This window comes from Staurois parvus, unplaced genomic scaffold (assembly GCF_062004578.1).
Source record: "Staurois parvus isolate SC_StPar_1 unplaced genomic scaffold, SC_StPar_1.0 ptg000489l, whole genome shotgun sequence".
Lineage (NCBI taxonomy): Eukaryota > Metazoa > Chordata > Amphibia > Anura > Ranidae > Staurois > Staurois parvus.
Window position 1 is genome coordinate 119143 of NW_028318285.1, and position 16362 is coordinate 135504.

General features: G+C 46.9%; 1 protein-coding gene across 1 annotated transcript in view; it reads right to left on the reverse strand.

Annotated features, from left to right (window-relative positions):
• Window positions 1-390: 390 nt before the first annotated feature.
• The window catches only part of HMG20B (high mobility group 20B), a 981246-nt gene continuing 965274 nt past the window's right edge, over window positions 391-16362 (reverse strand). The window contains exon 9 of the mRNA XM_089689659.1: window positions 391-940. Within this exon, the coding sequence (XP_089545785.1) occupies window positions 804-940 (137 nt within the window). The 3' untranslated portion in view covers window positions 391-803. The remainder of the gene's footprint in view (window positions 941-16362) is intronic.

Genomic DNA, 16362 nt, shown 5'->3' on the forward strand with positions numbered 1-16362 from the left:
TGACAGGGTCACTTTAACCCTGCTCTGCTTTTGGTAACAACTTGTCTTTAGATTCCTTTATCAACTCTGAAGTAACACTCTTAAAGCATATATAAACCCAAAAACAAACATTTAATATATTGCAGCTTGTGGTTGCTTTTTTTAAGCTTTTATTCTTTATTTTCACCTGGTGATCCTGCCAGTAATATATTTTATGTTCCACAGTGACAAAAGTAACTCACTTTACTGTATCTATGGAGAAACAGTGTTGTCACCCTGGGTTGCTTGCACCTGATAAGAAGCACAAACATCCCCCCCCCTCATCTCTAGAACAGGTGTTATGGTAGTACACACAGATGAACTGGGCCGGGCTAATAATTGTATCACAGGCAAGTTAGAAACACACTTCACTTCTGGCAGGATAAGCAGGTATTTATTTGCACTTATCAAATAGATATAAAATAACATTTTTATGTTATATTTAAAATAAGAGAAGCTCACTGCTAGGATTTACATACACTTTAACTATTAATGTTGCTGGCAAGTAGCTGGATTAAGCTATGCTCATAATGAAGCAGAGACCTGCCTTCGCTTGTTACTGTGTTCTTGTGTGCAACTTTAATAGCTTGGATGTCATCTGTAATAAATCTTTAAATTATTGTAATGATGTCAGACAAAGATGATCACAAAAAGTTGACCAGACTTAAGCAGTGGTGCTTCAAGCACGACAGTAACAATACAAAATGGGTCCCATGCATATTACCCATTGCATAACTCTTATTGTTTTATTTATTTCAGATAATGTTTTGCATAACAGACAAATATTACCTATTAATCCTAGATAAAATCTCTTTTATTCGAATAACCAATTCTTCATGCTGAGCTGGATTACGGTCAATCACACTATGAAGCTTAGCCATATAAACATCAAGATTTCCTATTGATGGGGTCTCCCCTGTGTCTGTATTGCAGAAAAACACAAATAAATTAGAATAATGCACATTAGTAAAGTAGATCATATTTTTATAGTATTACTGCAGAACTCACAACAAACAACTAGTATACAGTTGAAATACGGACATACAAATCATTTGGCAGGCAAAACAATTTATAAGACTCCCCATATACATTCAAAGGCTATGTGCAGGCAAGATCCAACCCTCCTTAAGGCAGGAAATATTCAGCACACTGCAAAGTGTTTCATAATCCAACAAGGGACAGATGGACATTGTTGATACTCTTATAAAATGAGATTGTCACTTGATCCAGTACAAACTGGACCAATTTGGTCAATATCACAGGTCTTAAAGCCAATCAATTCAGTTCAATGAGTATTCTTCTTCACACACACTTCTGCCACGCTGCATGCCATCTTCCAGTGTCTTCAGCCTGCTTATTGGGCAATAGGTAAGTAGCATTCTTTTTTTCATTCATTGCTCACTGAGCAGGCTGGAGTCAGAGTTGCCATTATTCTGTAAGGCCAGGAGTGACAAGTTTCAGGTGCTGCCAGAATATAACTGTCCCTGATTTTGAGGGACTGTCCCTGATTTGGAACAAAGTCCTTCTGTCCCTCCTCATGTGTCCCTCATTTTGGTCTGATCAATATAGTTGTATATAAAATGAACTATTTATCTTTTAAAAGGGTTTTCCAGTGCTAAACCTTTCATCCAGTTTCTAAATTGCTGCATTTGTAAACTTCAAAAGCCAGTATAAAGGAATAATATTGGTAAAAAAAAAGCATTAGTGAGTTTAACTAATCTATTTTTCTGTATAATTCTCCTTTAAAAGGGCATGGCGGGGGGGGGGGGGGGGTCCTATGCCTACATATATATATTTGCTAATAGGTGTCCCTCGTTTCCATCTCAAAAAGTTGGGAGGTATGTAATTTCTTATGTTTTTTACCCTGGGCAGGCCACAATAGTGAAGTTCAGTGTGTGTGTGCGCATCTGAATGACCCAAAGAAAGCCGGTCATCAAAAAGACCTGAAGGCTTCCACAGCTGACCTTACTTCTTAATAGTGTTAATTGCTATCTTTAATACCCCAAATTACTGACATGGAAGAGGCATACATATTTAAACATATATTTATGACTTTTCTGTCTTTAACCTCCCTAGCGGTCTGATTATATCAGTATTTCTGTGCTCAAAGCGGTACATTTTTTTGCATGGAAATATGTTGTTTTTTTATTGTAGGCCTGTAATTTTTAGGAATAACTCACTGAAATCTGTCCTAATAAGAGTCTAGTAAACATTCCGGGTATTAGAAATTCGAAACACGAAATCATAAATTATAATTTAATAATCATAAAAAATAATAATAAATTTAATTCAATAATATAATCAAACCAAAAACACTGAAATTTGAAATGGAGCGCCAAGTTCGCACATCACTGAGCAAAATCGCAAAATCATTCAGTGTCTGATGACGAATTTCCCCACGAATCATTATCACTCAATTCTGCAAGTGGTTCTAATTTACTATCGCTGTTCTCTAGCTGGTCTAAAACTGCTTTTGACCTAAAGGGACGCTTTTTGGACACCATGGACATTTCTCAGTTTCCAGGCAGAAAGAACAGTAAAAATGCAGGCAGGGCACAGGACAAAGCACTAGGGACAAAATGTATGTGAAATGCTTTCATACAGTAATGTTATACTGTGTGATTTTAGTGTATTTAGTGAATTTCACTTTTTGACATTTTTACATTTCCCGCCGGTTAAGTCCCCCGACGTCGCAGGGCACGGAAACCGGAAGACAGATGCCGGCATCAGCCGGAGGAGATGGCCGGGGACGCTGCAGGGGGGACATTGCGAGAGCGAAGGACAAGGTAAGTACAGAAGAGATCCCGGAGCAATGCTGCAAGGTATTCCCGAGTGTAGCTCGGGGTTACCACTCGTGGTGCTGAAACTTTACCCCGAGCTACACTCGGGAATACCTCCACGGAGGTTAAGCTCTGCGTACTTGCTCTAGATTACTAAAATTATATGACAAGAGGCTATATAAACACATGCCACATACAATTATGAGAGTGAAAAAGGCGGTGACCAACATATTATGAAAATAACTGTTTTGTAACTGGACTAATATGGTGCCATCATAGGTGTTAGCAGGAGTATTGCTGGTGCTCCCAAAACATATAGAGGCAATATACACTCAATTGAACACTATCAAGGTCCTACCTTTCCTCAGGGCTTGTGCTGCTCCATGTGCTGGCATCCGTCTTAGGTCTGCAAAGCATTGTGGGATCCTTTATGCTTTCAGCCCTCTGCAGCTCCTCCCAGGAGGTGGCGGCTTATCACATTTAAGTCTGCTGTTTGTAGCTGTCCATTGCATTCGTGTCCTGTCTGTTGCACAGCTGCAAGCTCCTGTTCAGTTAACTCATTGCTCTCCTGGATACCGACTCGGCTTTAGCAAAGACTCCTCCTGGCTTCTGACCCCGGCTCTGGCGACCATTCTTCCTGGCTTCTGACCCCGGCTCTGGTGACCATTCTTCCTGGCTTCTGACCCCGGCTTTGGCTACGATTCCCGCTGGTTCTCGACTTGATTATCCTGGAAGACGACCTCGGCAGAACTTCTGTCCTACCAAGTCATCCGCTGTTGCTGTCGGACTTGCATAGACTCTTGCCTTGTTTCTGTGTAAATAACCCTACCTTTAATTGCACCTCCTTGTGTGTCTGGCTCCTCGCTCCCTGACACTACACGAATGCCATGAATCCTGACGGTGCAGGTACGCCCTCGCTCCCTATGTTGGTTGCCAGACTTGATCAGCAGGATCTCTTGTTGGATCAGTTTGCTCAGGTGTTGCAGATGCTACTTGCACGCACAGCGCACCTTGCTCCTGGTGAAATTAGGCCAGTTGTCACTCCTGTGGTTGCTCCCGCTGCTGCTCCGGTTGTTGCGCCTACCTCTGCATCTGCTGCTGCACCTGCGGTGCCCAGAGGTATGACTGCTGGTTCAGCCCCCCTTTCACAGCGCTTTGGGGGTGAGCCGAGTCAGTGTCGGGGTTTCCTTAACCAAGTGGGCATATATTTTGAGTTGATACCCCACGCTTTTCCTACTGAGAGGTTAAAGGTGGGCTTCCTAATCTCGCTGCTCTCGGACAAGGCCTTGGCCTGGGAAAATCCCTTATGGGAGAACAATAACCCTATGATTCACGAGTTTGCCGGTTTTGTGGCCTACTTCTGTAGGGTATTCGATGTGCCTGCTCGCCCCGCCTCTGCTGCCAAGCTGCTCATGTCCATGCATCAGGGTTCACGGACCATTGCCGAGTACGCCATAGAATTTCGTACCCTGGTGGCAGAGGTGGGTTGGAACAATGAGCCTCTGGTGGCTGCTTTCTCTCATGGTCTCTCAGATGCGTTGAAGGACAAGATTGCAGCCAAAGAACTGCCTGTGGAGCTCGAAGCACTTATTTCCTTCCTAATCCTGATTGACACCAGGCTCAGGGAGAGGTCTTTACTTAAGGAGCGTCTGTGGAGGCCTCCTAACCAATTGGCGCCTACGTTTTCTCTCCCACCCGTTCCTCCCTCTCCTCCCACGTCTCCAGGGGATGGCTTGTCTGGCGGTGAGCCCATGCAGCTGGGGTTTGCTCGCCTTTCCGAGGGGGAGCGGGCCTCTCGGCGTCGGGAGGGTCGCTGCCTGTACTGTGGTCTCGGTGGGCATTTTCGGCAGTCCTGTCCGGTCCGTCCGGGAAACGCTCGCACCTGAGATCCTGTCGGGGGCAGATCTTGGGTGGAGTTTCCTCGTCCCCGGTGGATAAACCGCTAATCACCGTTGTCCTCTCTTGGGCAGAAGGCTCAGTGACGGCCCAGGCGTTGGTAGACTCTGGTGCTGGCGGGTTGTTTATGGACAGTTCGTTTGCTGCCCAGTACTCCATTCCTCTGCAGGCTCGAGTTACTCCATTGGTTCTCGAGGCGATAGATGGCAGGCCCCTGCAACTGCCGCAGGTCACCCACGAGACCCTGCCGGTTGAAGTAGCTATTGGGGCTGTTCACAGGGAGTTGGCCTGTTTCCAGGTAATTTCTTCTCCACACTACTCCATGGTTTTGGGATATCCCTGGCTTCAGAAGCACAATCCGACCTTTAATTGGCGGTCGCGCAAAATTCTCTCGTGGTCTCCACAGTGTGGGGCCGGTTGCATCCGTGGACCTGTTAAGGTGTTGTGTGCCTCCTTGGACTCTGTGTTGCCCACTGACTATGGGGAGTACCTGGACGTGTTTGACAAGGTGCGCACCGGTGCTCTGCCTCCTCATCGTCCATACGATTGTGCCATAGCCTTGCAACCCAGTGCCACTCCTCCGCGTGGCAGGGTGTATCCTCTTTCGGTTGTGGAGAATCAGGCCATGGAGGAGTACATTGCGGATGCGCTTTCCCGGGGGCACATTCGCAAGTCTATTTCCCCAGCAGGAGCTGGCTTTTTCTTCATGAAAAAGATGGGCGGTGAATTAAGGCCTTGCATTGATTATAGGGGTCTCAATCGAATCACGATTAAGAATGCTTACCCAATTCCGTTGATTACCGAGTTGTTCGACCACCTCAAGGGAGCAACAGTCTTTACTAAACTCGACCTTAGGGCAGCGTACAACCTCAAGGAGGGCGACGAGTGGAAGACTGCGTTCAACACCAGAACCGGCCACTATGAATCCCTGGTTATGCCCTTCGGGTTGTGTAACGCGCCAGCGGTCTTTCAGGAGTTCATTAATGATGTCTTTCATGACTTGTTGCAGCAGTGCGTGGTGGTTTACTTGGACGATATCCTGGTTTACTCTGCGTCTATGGAGTCTCATATCCAGGATGTCAAGTGGGTGCTGCAACGGTTACGTGAGAACGAGCTTTTCTGTAAGCTCGAGAAGTGTGAATTTCACCAATCCCAGGTTGCCTTTTTGGGCTACATCATTTCCGCTGTGGGATTCTCCATGGACCCTCAGAAGATCTCGGCGGTTCTGCAGTGGCCTTATCCCAGTCGTCTTCGGTCCATTCAGCACTTTTTGGGATTCGCCAACTATTATCGGAAGTTTATCAGGAACTTCTCCACGCTGGCCTAGCCTCTCTCAGATCTGACCAAGAAGGGCAGTAATACCCACGAGTGGTCATCCGAGGCCATCTTAGCTTTCGAAGCTCTGAAATCCGCCTTCGCTTCGGCTCCGATACTGTCTCATCCCAATCCTGGGTTGCACTTTGTCCTCGAGGTTGATACATCTGAGACAGGAGCAGGCGCCCTCCTGTCTCAGCGTCGGTCGCCCGATGGACCCCTTGCTTCCCTGTGGGTTCTACTCAAGGAAGCTTTCCTCCGCAGAATGCAACTACCAGATTTGAGACATGGAGTTGTTGGCCATTATTCAGGTTCTCAAGGAATGGAGGCACCTGCTCGAGGGTTCTGCGGTTCCGGTTCTCATTTTCATTGGCCACAAGAATCTGACGTATCTCTCGGAGGTTTAGAGGTTGACGCCCCGTCAGGCCAGATGGGCTCTGTTCTTGTCGTGTTTTAACTATGTGGTCTCCTATTTGCCTGGCTCCAAGAATGTCAGGGCTGATGCCTTGTCGCGGCAATACTCTGAGCTGTCCAGGGAGGACTCTGAGCCGACCTCAGTCATACCTCCGGATCAGATCCTGGCTGCCATTCGTACCAGCGTGACTTCTCCCCTTGGGGAACAGATTTTGGCGGCTCAAACTGATGCTCCTCCTGAGAGACCGGCTGGCAGATGTTTCGTACCTGAGGGATTGCGCACCCCCCTGCTGCGTACCTACTATAATTCCAAGACTGCCGGTCATCCGGGGAGGAACCAGTTGTCCTGGGTCGTTTCTCGTCTATTCTGGTGGCCATCTCTCCATTCCGACATCGCCTCATATGTAGCAGCATGTTCTGTCTGTGCCCAGAATAAATCTCCTCGGCATCTTCCATTGGGCCTTCTGCAACCCATTCCTAATGGGGAGCGTCCCTGGTCACACCTGGGCGTGGATTTTATTGTGGACCTCCCTGCGTCTCAAGGCCATACGGTCATTCTTATGGTCATTGATCGTTTCTCCAAGATGTGCCATTGTGTTCCGTTCAAGAAATTGTCGACTGCGCAAGAACTGGCTACGGTTTTCGCCAGGGAGATCTTTCGCTTGCATGGGTTGCCTAGGGTGATTGTCTCGGACCGTGGGAGCCAGTTTGTGTCCAGGTTCTGGCGCGCCTTCTCCTTCTCTTTGGCCTACCACCCGCAGTCCAATGGGGCTGCGGAGCATTCCAACCAGGCCCTGGAACAATTCCTTCGCAGCTATATCTCAGACCATCAAGACAATTGGGTCGATCTCCTGCCATGGGCAGAGTTTGCGAGGAACTCGGCTGTCAACTCCTCCTCCGGGATGTCTCCCTTCATGGCCAACTATGGGTTCCAACTCGCTGTATTGCCTGAGTTGCTCTCGCCACAGGACATTCCAGCTATGGGGAACCGTCTTGCTGCCCTGCGTTCTTCATGGGGGCAGATCCAGAGGTCCTTGAAGGACTCAGCACAGCACCAGAAGCTCCAGGCTGATTGTAGACGGTTGCCCGCTCCTTCATACCGAGTCAGAGATCGGGTGTGGTTGTCCATTCGTAACCTCAATCTTTGGGTGCCCACACTGAAACTGGCTCCCCGTTTTGTTGGTCCTTTCCGCATCCTCCGCAGGGTGAACCTGGTTGCCTATGCCCTTGCTCTTCCTCCTGGGATGCGTATCTCCAATGTCTTCCACGTATACCTGTTGAAGCCTCTGGTCTGTAATCGCTTTACTGCCTCTCTGCCTCGGCCTCGTCCTATCCGGGTTGACGGTCATGAGGAGTATGAGGTGAGCCGCATCCTGGACTCTCGGTTGGTCCACGGTCGGGTGCAATTCCTGGTCCATTGGCGTGGTTATGGCCCCGAGGAGCGTTCCTGGGTTCCTTCCATGGATGTTCATGCTCCTGCCCTCCTCCACGCTTTTCACGCCCACTTTCCCCAGAAGCCTTATGTTGAGCCGCAGAGGGGGAGGGGCCCTTGAGAGGGAGGTACTATCAAGGTCCTACCTTTCCTCAGGGCTTGTGCTGCTCCATGTGCTGGCATCCGTCTTAGGTCTGCAAAGCATTGTGGGATCCTTTATGCTTTCAGCCCTCTGCAGCTCCTCCCAGGAGGTGGCGGCTTATCACATTTAAGTCTGCTGTTTGTAGCTGTCCATTGCATTCGTGTCCTGTCTGTTGCACAGCTGCAAGCTCCTGTTCAGTTAACTCATTGCTGTCCTGGATACTGACTCGGCTTTGGCAAAGACTCCTCCTGGCTTCTGACCCCGGCTCTGGCGACCATTCTTCCTGGCTTCTGACCCCGGCTCTGGCGACCATTCTTCCTGGCTTCTGACCCCGGCTTTGGCTACGATTCCCGCTGGTTCTCGACTTGATTATCCTGGAAGACGACCTCGGCAGGAGAATTTCTGTCCTACCAAGTCATCCGCTGTTGCTGTCGGACTTGCATAGACTCTTGCCTTGTTTCTGTGTAAATAAACCTACCTTTAATTGCACCTCCTTGTGTGTCTGGCTCCTCGCTCCCTGACAAACACCTATTCAGTTACTTGGTAACACAAATTGCTAATCAGCCAATCACACAGCAGCAACAAATGCATTAAGGCATCTAGGCATGGTGACGACGACTTATTGAAATTCAAACAGGGCATCAGAATGGGGAAGAAAGGGGATTTAGGTGACTTTGAATGTGGCATGGTTGTTGGTGCCAGATGGGCTGGTCTGATCTACTAGGATTTTCACACACAACCATCTCTAGGGTTTACAGAAAATGGTCCAAAAAAGAGAAAATATCCAATGAGAGGAAGATGTGTGGACGAAAATGCCTTGTTGATGTCAGAGGTCAAAGAAGTATGGCCAGACTGGTTTGAGATGATAGAAAGGCAACAGTAACTCAAATAGCTCCTCGTTACAACCAATGTATGCAAAATACCATCTCTCAAACACACAACATGTTGAACCTTGAAGCAGATGGTGATGTGTATTTACGTGTGGCATACCATACCAATGGGCCCTAACCCTTTGGGGCTGATGTGACACCCCACTAGTATCTGCACTTTCATGCAGAGGTACTCCATTTCTGGTGGATGCCACTGCGCTACAGGTGGATGCCACTGCACTGATGGTGGTTGCCTGCTTCTAGCCAGAACACCTTTGTTTGATGGGCACACTGTTCTCCTCCTTTGATTCTGTTACAGTCCCACTACCTAACACCGGTTCGTATTCAGAATTAGACACAGAGAACTCCCCACTGCTCTCATCGGTCATACTTAAGATTTGGTATGCCTTCTCACTGGTAAATAATTTTTCAGACATAGTGGTGATTGTAGGCTGTAGTGACACACTGTTGTGGTAGGGACACTGGGATGTGGTTGAACCGATGTGCACTGATGAGCATGCATTGATTGGCGCTATTGAGGCTGCACTGATGGGTGCTGATGAGGCTGCACTGATGAGTGCTGAGGCTGCTCTGATGAGTGATGATGTGGGTGCACTGCTGGATACTGATGAGGCTGCACTGATGGGTGATGATGAGGCTGCACTGGTGGGTGCTGATGAGGCTTTTACTGCACAGCCAGGTGTTAAGGCCAACACAGAAAATTTTGCACCCATTGATTTTTTTTTATTTATTTTCCACAAATGACTTATTACATTCAATTGTGGACAAATGTAATATTTATGCCCAACAATTTATAGTCAACAACCCAACTTCAAGTTATACTGGTCCCTATGAATGGAGATGGTTAACAGTGCAGGAATTTAAAATCTCTTTGGGCCTCACATTTAATATAGGACTCACAAAAAAACTGAATTACACTCTTACTGGGCCACCCACCCCATCCATCATATGCCCATTTATTTGTCCTTTATGTCAAGAACAAGATATTTAATGATCATACAGTTCCTTCATTTTAACGATAACACTCAGTGCCCTCCATGAAGTAACCCTGCATATGATAAACTTTTTAAAATTCGGCCACTTATTTTTTCTCAGAGAAATTCTCCCAATTATTTATCCTGAACAAAAACATCTGTGTGGACGAGTTACTTATCCACTTCACTGGCAGGCTTGGCATCAAGCAGTTCATCCCAAGCAAAAAGGGCCCAATATGGGGTGAAACTGTACAAGTTATGTGACAGAACCACGGCATGCACAAAGGAAAGGACACCCAGCTGCATCCCAGTGACTGCCCAGACAAGAAAATCATTTGGGACCTTGTATTCCCATTCTTCGAAAAGGGTTATCATCTATATGTTGCTAATATTACACAGCCTGCCCCTTTTCCGTAATCTTTACTGGAAAAAACACTAGTATGTGGCCCAGCAAGAGCTAACAGAAACGGCTTCCTGCAAAGGCTAGTGAATACAAGACTGCAAAGAGAGGAGTAGGTGAGTTTGCAGAACGAAGAAGTACTGGCTATGAAGTGGAGGGACAAAAGAGACATATATATGCTTTCCTCAATCCACAACGACATCTCTGTACAAATCCCCAAAGGAATTGCCCAGTCCTGAAACCCGAATGTGTGCATGAATAAAATATGTTCATGGGGGGAGTCGACTACAATGATCAGATGATATAGCCCTACTTTGCAACAAGAAAAACACAGTAGAAGAAAGTCTCCATTTATCTTTTCAGTCTGGCAATTTTTAATTCTAAAGTGATCTACCAGAAATCCACTGAGAGACCCAGATCTTTTCTTAGATATCAGGAGGAGATTGTCACTGCCCTTTTGTACCTGGAAGGCCCACCAGAAAGCATTCACTCAGATGCACTCAGCAGACTCCACGATTGCCATTTTCCCAATGAAGTCCCTCCCAGACAAACAGGCCAAAGATGTAGAAAAAATGTTGGGTGTGCTCCAGAGGGGAAGTTAGATGAGACACCAGTTATCAATGTCCCCAGTATCCTTCCCAACCAGGCCTCTGCATAGGTGACTGCTGCCACTGTTACCATACACTACAATATTAGTGAAGGATGGTGAACGAAAAACTGACTTCCTGCCTCTGCCTGCTCCTGAACTGACCCTGACTTGTTATTTGACTACACCACTGCCTGCCACCTAAACTGACCATACCTCTGCCTGCTTGGAACTGACCCTGGCCTGTTTGACCACACCGCTGCCTGCTGCCTAAACTGACCATATCTCTGCCTGCTCCAGATCGGACCCTGGCCTGTTTATTGACTATGCCTCTACTTGCAGCCTAAACTATTGACCATGTTTCTGCCTTCCACCTGATCTCACCTCAGCCTGCAAATTGTTCATGTTTTTTTTGCCTGCCGCTTGGACTGATCTTTTGCCCTGCTACTGTAGTAGTGGGATTCAAGATAACGCAGGGGTTTCACGAATGTGAGGGACTCCAGAGTCATTTTTCCAAGTGGAGAAAATTACATTTTTGGTTTTCTCCAGGTTTTGTAATTCTGATTAGGATCTGCAGAGGTTTTGAAGAGATTTGGGTGGGAAGAAGCCTCTACCCCGTGCCCAGATTCTACCTGACCGAGGCCCTGAACTTGATATTGGTTCCAGCTGCCAACAAATTGATCATGCTTCTGTCTGCTGCCTGAACTGAGCACACCTCTGCCCACTACCTGTACTGACTATGGATCATGTTCCAGTGTACTGCCAGTACCAATTCTTTGGCTGTGCTGACCATTTCTCTGGCTGCTGTCTGGACCAATACTTTGGCTGTGCTGGCAATTTTTCTGCCTGCTGCCTGGACGTTTCCTTTCACTGTCGCTGACCACGTCCTTGCCTGCTGCCTAGACCAATACTCTTTTCTGTGAGCAACTGCACTAATAAAGTCACAGGTAATCTTTTGTTTTCCCTTTGCTCAGCTGAATGGTGTCATTTTGTGGGTGTCTACACTGGTGCTCCAGGGCCTTCACAAATGTGATAGGCTATCAGGAAATTATGCCCCTAAAACGTGCTACTTGGATGTTGGGCCCTCTATGTGGCGAAGCTCTGGAAAAGTCTCATACATGTGGCATCGCCATACTCAGGAGTAGCAGAATGTATTTTGGGGTGTAATTCTTGGTATGTACATGCTGTATATTATAAATATCTTATAAACTGACATTTTTCAAAAACTTGTGAAAAAAAATGGCATGTGCAAAAGACTCATCATGCCTCATAAAATATACATTGGGGTGTTTTCTTTCCAAAATGGGGTCTTTTTGTTGGTAATTCCATTGTCTGGTGCTCCAAGGTCTTTCAAAAATGTGATACACCGTCAGGAAATTAGATGTGTAATTTATCCCCCTAGAATGCCTGAAGGTGCTACTTGGATGTTGGGCCTCGCTATGTGTTTGGGCTGTGAAAAGCTCTCACACCTGTGGTATCCCTATTCTCAGGAGGAGTATCAGAATGTGTTTTGCGGTTCAATTACAAGTATGCCTATGCTGTGTGAGAAATACTGTAAATTGCTAACATGACAACTTTGTGTTAAAAAAATTATATTAATTTCTTAATTTTCCAAAGAATTGTGGAAAAAAATTACAACTTCAAAAAACTCACCATGCCTCTTACTAAATACCTTGGACTGTGCTTTCTGGTAATGTCAGGGCCTCAAGAAATCAGGTAGGTAGTCAGTACATCAGGATTGATCAATTTTCAATGATACGTAACCTATCTTGTATCTACAAGATAGGTTACGTATCATTGAAAATGATAATGTAGTCTTTAACACAGACGAAATAATATACACTGATTTGGGCTATTTTAACGATATGTAGCAGGATAAAGTTTGGCCTAAATCTATAAAGAAAAATTACTTATTTGTTATTATGTTATAATAAAAACTAAAACAACGTTCGCTGTTTTTTCAATTATATCACAAAAATAAAAAAAACCCAGTGGTGATTAAATACCACCCAAAGAAAGCTCTATTTGTGTGAAAAAATGATAAAATTTTTCTTTGGGTACAGTGTAGCATGACTGAATAACTGTCATTCAAAATGTGAGAGCACTGAAAGCTGAAAAGTGGTCTGGGTAGGAAGAGGATAAAAGTGCCTGTGACAGGTGGGGTGCCAGGTGGCCTGTCACAGGTGTCTCTTTATAGAATTTCTGAGGGAGATTGTTGATAAATATTTCTGTCTAAAGTAGAGGAGCTTCTAGCACCCAGTTTGCAGGAGGGCCCCATATTTCCTCTGACCTGTATAAGATTAATTTTACACATTTCCATCCACTCCAGAAGGGAAGCTGTATTGCCTTTACTCAAAGAATTAATCCAAGTCTCACTCTCAGCATTCATCACATTATTATCCATCATCACAGACTGATCCGCTCTGCCATGGAATCCATTTTTTGCCCAGTCTTTCTTATGGTTCAATTATGAACACTCACCTTAATTGAGGCAAGTGAGGCGTGCAGTTTTTTAGATGTTGTTCTAGGCTCTTTTACGACCTCCTGGATGAGTTGTCATTGTGCTATTGGAGTAATTTTGGTAGGCCAGTCACTCCTGGGAAGGTTCACCACTATTTCAAGTTTTCTCCATTTGTGGAAAATGGCTCTCACCATGGTTCGCTGGAGTCCCAAAGTCTTAGAAATGGCTTTGTAACCCTTTCCAGACTGATACATGTCAGTTACTTTGTTACTCTTCTGTTCTTGAATCCCTTTAGATCATGGCATGACATGTTGCTTTCTACGATCTTTTAGTGTGCATCACTTTCTTAGACAGCTTTTATTTAAGTGATTTCTTGATGCAACAGGTCTGTCAGTAATCAGGCCTGGGTTTGGCATGTGAAATTTAACTCAGCTTTACAAAACATCTGGTTAATCACAGCTCAATCATGGGGGGGGGGGTGTAATTACTTTTTCACATTGGCATTGCACCCAGACTGCGCAACACTAGCTTGATGCCAACTGGAATTACTTTATTAAACAGAAACACAGATTTTTATACACTCATAAATAGGGGCAGTGCCCCCACATGAACACTAAAAAAAAACCATTACATCCCACACTGATTAGATAACTAGGTGATGCTGACATCAGTCTAATCTCATCATGTAGGAGCTTCAATTAACTCAATTAACAATGGGAATGCACACCTAGGAGGCACACAATAGGAGAAGATAGTAAATACATAACACCTTAATAAACACATTAGAGCAAGAGTCCTCACATTTTTCTAATTACATCAACATCTTCTTAGAGTCTCTGAGACTAGGAAGGAGGGGGTTGAAGCAGTTAATGCTAGTTTAGGCACAGAGACCCCAAATCCATATGTTGGTCCTCCAGTTTTCAGAGTCTGTGTGTTTTGGGGAGACATGGATTTGAATACCAAGTAAACTACTCCAGGCACACATTAAAGAATAGCGCCCACTCAGATGCCAGGGTGCTGGTCAGTAGGCAAGAGGCTAGCCAGCAGTCCCCTCCAAAAGCTCCTGTCTAGGTTGGGTCTGTCACATTTATCCCCCTTCAAAAGTCAACTAGCCAGGTCCCAGACCTCCACCCGGTCTGGACATGCATTTGTCGGGCAGAGTGAACCCACATAGTTGGTCTACATAATCTCCATTCTTGGCCGCAGGGAAAAGTTGTCATTGGTAGGGGAGGAGCAGAGGTTGTGGACCCTCTGTCTGGCTGCCAGCACTTCATTTGGGAGGTCTTTACCATTCTCGGGTGTGGTCAGCTGCCTGGAGCTGTGAAGTAGGTGCTGGACAGAGGCCAACGGCACTCTGCCCTGTTGACAGGGCTTAAGCTGGAAGGTCTTTATTGTTCCAGGTCTTGGCCTGCTGCTGTGGAGGGGGGCTGACTACCCCAACTCCCTGGAACTGTGAAGACATAGTAGGTGCTGGGCAGAGGCGAGCAGCGCTCTGCCTGGTTGCTGGCGCTGCAGCTGGGGAACCCACATCCTTCGTTTTGGTTGATTGTTGGAGAGGGAATATGACCACTTCCTCTCCTGGACTGTGGCTGCTCCATCTCCCATACCCTCATCTAGTTCCTGGGACAACATTTCTCTGATACTGTCTCCCAGGTGCATGGATCCTTGCTGCAGAGGGAATACAGTTTCCTCCGCATTGGTTGACTGTTAGGAAGGGAGGACAACCATATCCTCTCCCAGACTGTGGATCTGTCACTGGGGAGGGAGGACGACCTCCTCCTTTCTCAGGTCCTTGAACTGCTGCTAGGGAGGAAGGATGACTACTTCCTCTCCCAGAATGTGGAATTGCTGTTGAGGAGATGAGCTGGCTGCTCCAACTCCTGAACTCCTGCTGTGGACCGTGGAGGACTTCCTGCACTATTATTTATTAATTATATATTATTCCTTGGCGGCACTGCTCTCCGACTAGTGCTTCCTTCCAGAGTTGCCAGCAGACATAGTCATACCATCCCAGTAGGACCTCCCAGCAGTTACCACACTGCCACTGGGGATGAAGGACAACCACCTCCTCTACCCAGACTGTGGAACTGCTGCTGGGGAGGGAGAACGACCACCTCCTCTCCTGGACTGTGGATCTGCCACTGGGGAGGGAGGACGACCACCTCCTCTCCCAGAATATGGAATTGCTGTTGGGGAGATGAGCCAGCTGCTTTAACTCCTGGACTACGAGACTCCAGCTGTGGAGCGTGGATGACTTCCTGCACCACTGAGTCACCACACTGCCGCTGGGGATGAAGGACAAGCACCTCCTCTCCCAGACTGTAGAACTGTCGCTGGGGGAGGGACAATGACCACCTCCTCTCCTGGACTGTGGATTTGCCACTGGGGAGGGAGGACAACCACCTCTTCTCCCAGACTGTGGAACTGCTGCTGGGGAGATGAGCCAGCTTCTCCATCTCCTGTACTCCCAGACTCCTGCTGTGGAGTGAGGACAACTTCCTTCGCTCCCGAGTCCCTGAACTGCCGCTGGGTAGGGAGGACAACCACCTCTTCTCCCTGACTGTGGACCTGCCACTGGGGAAGAAGGATGACCACCTCCTCTCCCAGACAGTAGAACTACTGCTGGGGAGAAGGGCTTCCCACCCTGGCTCTCTGGAGCTCCGGAAGTGCTGTTGGTACTGAACAGAGGCCAGTGGAGCTAGCAGTGATGCCAGCTCTTCCGCTGGGAAACAAAATGAAAATTCAGTGGCCTCGCACAAATCCTTCAGGGCCACTGATTATTGTAGGCACAGGTCAGCAGCACTCTGCCTTGATGCCAACTGTTCTGCTGGAAGCTCACTGGATTGTTTCTCCTTAGCAAAAAAGTCTACTAAATCCCCAGTCTCTGGAATCGCTGAAAATCCAGGCACGGGCTGGCAGCACTTGGGCCCAGTGCCAGCACTTCTTTGGATAGCTCCCAGGTGCCAGGGCATACTGTTGAGCTTTGTCGAACAGCCTTTTATATGCCTGTTCCAGCTCCCATTCCTCAATGGCTAGAAACTCCATATCTTCTTGT